The following is a 5,409-nucleotide window of genomic DNA, read 5'->3' as shown; positions in this document are numbered from 1 at the left end:
GCTTTTATACACACGTAGCACTTTGTCATGCATAGCTCTTATTTTCCGATGTTTTTACAGGTGGTGTTTTAATACAATTTTTTCACGCCCTAGACTCAAGCCAGCACAAGCGCGACTACATAATGAGCTCCTATAAAAACTGATTTGTATCCGTCTTCACTTAACGAAAATGGTTATTCGAGTTTCAATATGGGTAAATTGTATCTCATTATAAACTCATTTTAATTCTTTAATTTTTTTGTATTTGAGGCAAGAGAATCACAAAATTGATTTTGTGGTCAATTAACTTATTCAATCTTGGTCTACTAAGTTTTCTAATTTTTTATTTGGTACACTAACTTTTAATTTTTTATTATTTGGTCTAATTGCTGACATGAAATTGAAAAATCCTTCATTTTTTCTTATTTTTAAATAACGTTTTTGGGTTCTTAATTTCATTTCTAAAACCTAAAAAACCGAATCATGTATAAAAAAAATAATTAAATTCCTATAAGTACTTTTTTCATGAACTCACAATGCAGCAACATGCAACAAGAAAATCATTACAACAATAAACTCAGAATTCAGAAACCATCGGTCCCATAACATGGACACAGAACAACAAACGAAACACAAATTTAACGGACAAAACATTACCAAAGATAGAATTATTTGTACTAAATTTGGACAAGTTGTTCAAATATCTTCATAGCTGGAGCAGGCAATCCAAGAAGCACATTGATAGTTTTCCTTTCTTTACCATGAGAAAGAAACAGGATCACTTCTTTTTCGGGGAGAACGACTGGCCCGGATAAGGTAGGTTCACCCCAACCGAAATCCGTGGTATGGAAGGATAGCCTAGACCAAGTGGTGATCAGCAAAGTTGCAGCCAAAGAAGGCCTAGCTCGAGTCGCCTCGAAGTAGTCGATAGCAGATCTAATGTAATTTTCTGTCACCATTTTAACAGCTTCCTGAACTAGGTTCACGGTGAAAGAGAGCGGGTTCTGGACTATTTCCCCTGCATTGCACAGTGAGTTTGTTAAAACGATAGCGTTCCCGAAGTACTTATCCGGTATGGGGGGATCGAATCTTGGCCTTCCATCGACTGCGAATAGAAGTTTAGTTTGTTGGTTTGGATTGAGGGTCAAGGCCTGGGTTCGAGCCCTCCAAACGAATGCCGACAAGGCTTCGAATGTGGTGCAGTGTGCTAGCGTTTGGTCCTCTAAGGCCAAACTTTTGATGTGTTGGAGCTTTTCGTGGTCGAAACAGAAGGATCTGTAATGCATTTCTTGATTGTAGAGCTGAGCAGTGTTTGATATGTCTTCCATCTCAGCAAATTCATTGTGTGGGAATTCCCATTTAGGCGGATCTCTTGACTTGAGGATGGTTCTATCCGTGAATGGAGGGATTTTCGGTGGAAAACCTCTGGCTGTTTCACCCCAAGAATTCACAAATTCCATTGCACCAATTCCATCAAACATACAATGGTTCATACACAGTCCTAGAACAAAACCTCCACATTTGAACTTCGTTACCTGCGACATAATTAAAAGAAATAATTTACACAATAACTAAGCATGACTGATAAACCTCTGGGGGCAGAATCAACTATTATCGGGTCAACACGGATAACATAACTCGAATATACCGAATCAAAGAATCATGTGTCTACAGTCCAATAGTATTGGGTGGATAAAAGTTGTTAAAATGAGCCATTGTGTGCCTAGCTCGGCTTTTCGATCGATGAAAAATATTATGATCATGTTCTGGTTACACAAATAATCGTTGAGTGATTGAAACACTCACTGTCTAATAGAGTAGAAGTCATGGGCAAGACCGATGGTAATGACTCATGCATATGTTTTATCAAAAAAGAAATGAACCTAGTGTTTGGTCACCCATACCCAGTGGTTCCATCCCATTTTTGTAATTGATTCTCAGAGTTTTATAGTCCTGTCTAAGCGAAGGGCGGGGCAAGCGAGCAGGTATCGTTGTCAGAGCCTGATGTTTGCGGTCACAATTTGCTACCAAGGACTCTGTGGCTCAACCACTCTGAGCCAAGATCATCGTGCTCAATAAACTGAGTCACTGCTACCATGCTCGTTGTGACCGCTTAGAACTACATTTTTTAATGGATTCTACTCATTTAAAGACCGAAAGATCATTGAAAAGATGCAAAAGAAGCTTGCCTAGAGTAGTCTATACCTGAGCTACCAGAGGAGGAATTTCCAATATATGCCTTGCTCCTGGAATCTCATAAACAAGCTTCCCCAGAGTCTCCGGATCCGGTTTCGTAATATCGCCTAGCGCTTCAAGGTCACAGTCGGCCTCAGCCTCAACGAAGACAGCTCCCTCAGACGAACAATCAATGGCAAGTTTCATCTCGGGGCTAATCGTGAGACGCCCTGCCAGTGGATAATAATGCACCAGAACCTTCGACAGCGCGTCCTTGATCACCTCAACCGCATTCTCATTGCCCTTCTCCTCTGACTTAAAGCAGTATATAGTACGTACGAGAACAGCAATGTTCTGATCGAGATTCGACAAGAAGTATAGGCCTTTAGTTGTTTCATCCGCGGGAGGAACCAGAGCAGGCCGCCCTTGTTTGACTGTCAGTTGAAACACATTGCTACTAGGATCCTCCATTTGATCAAGAAAAACTTCAACACTGAATCATAACATTAGAAAACAAACAATCAAACAAACAAACAGTTGATCACAAAAAATTCAAATATTCGAATATAAAATATGTAATTTCTTCTTAAGCCCACGATGAAAAATCTACCTGTTGATGCAAACTGGATCAAGAATCTGAGAAAAGCTCACACATTGGATTGATTCAGTGTGTATCTATATATATAGGAAACATTGAGCTAGGTGTTTAATAAATTTTAGAAATTGATCAGCTTTGGTTAACAAAGATTGAAAGGGACTTGTGCTTTAATTATTTTCATACGCAAAGATTTGTTAATAGAAATAATATAATATATGTAAGATATCTACGGTTTACAAGATTCTTCTCCTGCCATTTTCAAGATTTTTATGCTTTGTGAGATTATGCATATGTAATATGGTTGTGGTAGGCTAACAAAATATCACCAGTAAGAAAAAAATTTTGGCGTGGGAAATTCGTTGACTTGCGATGATTGTTTGGTGGGGTTGGCATCCAAATTACTTGCTTTCGAGAGAGAGTGTATGTCAGTGTGTGTGTGTATATATTTAAAAATGTTTTAATAATTTTTTTATAATAAATATGTATAGTTGAAATATTTTAATAAATTATTTTTGTTAGTATAGTTGAATTACACTTATTTTTAATATGTATTTGTTATTCAACTAACCTACACAACACAATGCCATTGATTATTCTTTTTCCTTCAAAAAAAGAAAAGAAAGTGAAAAGTGAAGAAAAATATTGCAAAGACATTGATTGATTACTAATCCTTGATTTGTATGATATTTGGCTCAAGTTCTACAAATTATTAATGTCATGCACGATTGTTTTGTCATTCTTATATTATGTATCGTTCATCATCATATCTTGAAGGCAGAATGTCACCTTTTGGTTATGGTGGTCTCCACTCTCCAGCCCAGCCTAATTAAAAAAAAATAGTAATGAATATTTTTTAATTTTTGTCAACGGACCCACTTTGTTGTATATATTTTTTCATTTAAAACAAATAACTAAATTACGTGTTTAAAATATATATTAAAAAATGTCGATTTATAGACAATATTAAAATTTATATTTGAATTAAATAATACACGGGTTTAAAACAAAGAATAATGGGTCAGATTTTAACCCAAAAATATATCTCTTTTCACCATTCTTCTATCTCCCCGATACTTACAAAAACAAGTTTCCCAAACCGGTTGCGCCACTTTGACAGACCGATTTCCTGTGGTCAATCGCTGAAATTTATAATTGACCGCCAAGCTAAATTTTGATTTGATTTATGCGATTTTGGATCGATTAATTGATATTTGTTATATTATTGGTTGTAGATACAAACTTTTAATCTAGAGTATGTCTGTTGTGAGACGGTCTCACGGATCTTTATCTCTGAGACGGGTCAACCCTACTGATATTCATAATAAAAAGTAATTCTCTTAGCATAAAAAGTAATATTTTTTCATGGATAACCCAAATAAGAGATTCGTCTCACAAATACGATCCGTGAGACGTCTCACACAAGTTTTTGCTTTTAAGAGTAGGTCTGTTGTGAGACGGTCTCACGGATCTTTATCTGTGAGACGGGTCAACCCTACTGATATTCATAATAAAAAATAATTCTCTTAGCATAAAAAGTAATATTTTTTCATGGATAACCCAAATAAGAGATCCGTCTCACAAATACGACTCGTGAGACCGTGTCACACAAGTTTTTGCTTTTAATCTATTGGAGGCATCGGTCGAATTTTTTGAAATTTATTTTGTTATTTTTAAAATTTCATCCTATAATATTTCAGGATTTTCAAATTTTAGTGTCGGGTTATTCAAGTTTGTTAAATACGAATTTCGGAAATTATAATTTGACGATTTTTAACTAAAAATGTTGACTCAGATGATTTAAGTTTGAAAATCGCGATTTTGGAATTTAAAATTCTTAAGTTTATTGCTTGGAAATTAGGCTTGATCGAAATTAGGATTTTTTAAATTCCTAGTTAAATTAAGAGTAGGTCTCTTGTGAGACTGTCTCACGAATCTTTATCAGTGAGACAGATCAACCCTACCGATATTAACAATAAAAAAATACTCTTAGCATAAAAAAGTAATATTTTTTTATGAATGACCCAAATAAGATATTCGACCCGCGAAATTGATTCGTGAGACCGTCTCACAAGAGTTTTTGTGTTAAATTAATTCTGTAACTACAATTATTTACTGACATTTGTTTTTTTATAATTGCATATACAATTTCAATAATGTTTTTTTGCTCCATGTCTTTTAATGTATTGAACATTAAATACTTTTGTTCAATATTTTCGAAATTTTAATGTTCACATCCTTTTTATTTTTTATTTATATATTTTACTTTATTTATTTACGTACGAATTACAATCTAACACGAAACGGAGTTAGCTCCAATTATTTTTGAATCTTAGCTTCGCCCCTATCTATCCACGACGAATTCTTGGTCCATTTCATGAAACATAAATTAAGCAATATTTGGTATACTTTGTCAAAGATTATTAACGTGTGGGTGAATTACATGTCTCTTAACTTTTTGTTTCTTTTCCATGGAACAAGGCCCAAGATTTCGTAATTATGGTAATTATTTTAAGATGACTTTCGTTTGTATTATAATTTGAATAGGTCTATTGTGAGATGGTCTCATGAATCTTTATCTATGAGACTGGTCAATCCTACCTATATTCACAATAAAAAGTAATACTATTAGCATAAAAAATAATAATCTTTCATGGATG

At 34.7% G+C, this 5,409-nt stretch overlaps 1 protein-coding gene across 1 annotated transcript; it reads right to left on the bottom strand.

Annotated features, from left to right (window-relative positions):
* Positions 1–467: 467 nt before the first annotated feature.
* Positions 468–2,918, bottom strand: LOC142540924 (omega-hydroxypalmitate O-feruloyl transferase-like). Its single transcript, XM_075647398.1, has 3 exons — positions 2,765–2,918; positions 2,185–2,647; positions 468–1,514 (listed from the first exon to the last, which is right to left on the bottom strand). The coding sequence occupies exons 2-3, from the start codon at positions 2,623–2,625 to the stop codon at positions 657–659; spliced, it is 1,299 nt and encodes a 432-aa protein (XP_075503513.1). The 5' UTR covers positions 2,626–2,647; positions 2,765–2,918; the 3' UTR covers positions 468–656.
* Between the last annotated feature and the right edge of the window lie 2,491 nt (positions 2,919–5,409).

The sequence above is a fragment of the Primulina tabacum genome, chromosome 3 (genome assembly GCF_025594145.1).
Source record: "Primulina tabacum isolate GXHZ01 chromosome 3, ASM2559414v2, whole genome shotgun sequence".
Classification (NCBI taxonomy): domain Eukaryota; kingdom Viridiplantae; phylum Streptophyta; class Magnoliopsida; order Lamiales; family Gesneriaceae; genus Primulina; species Primulina tabacum.
This window is presented reverse-complemented; position numbering and strand designations above follow the sequence as displayed.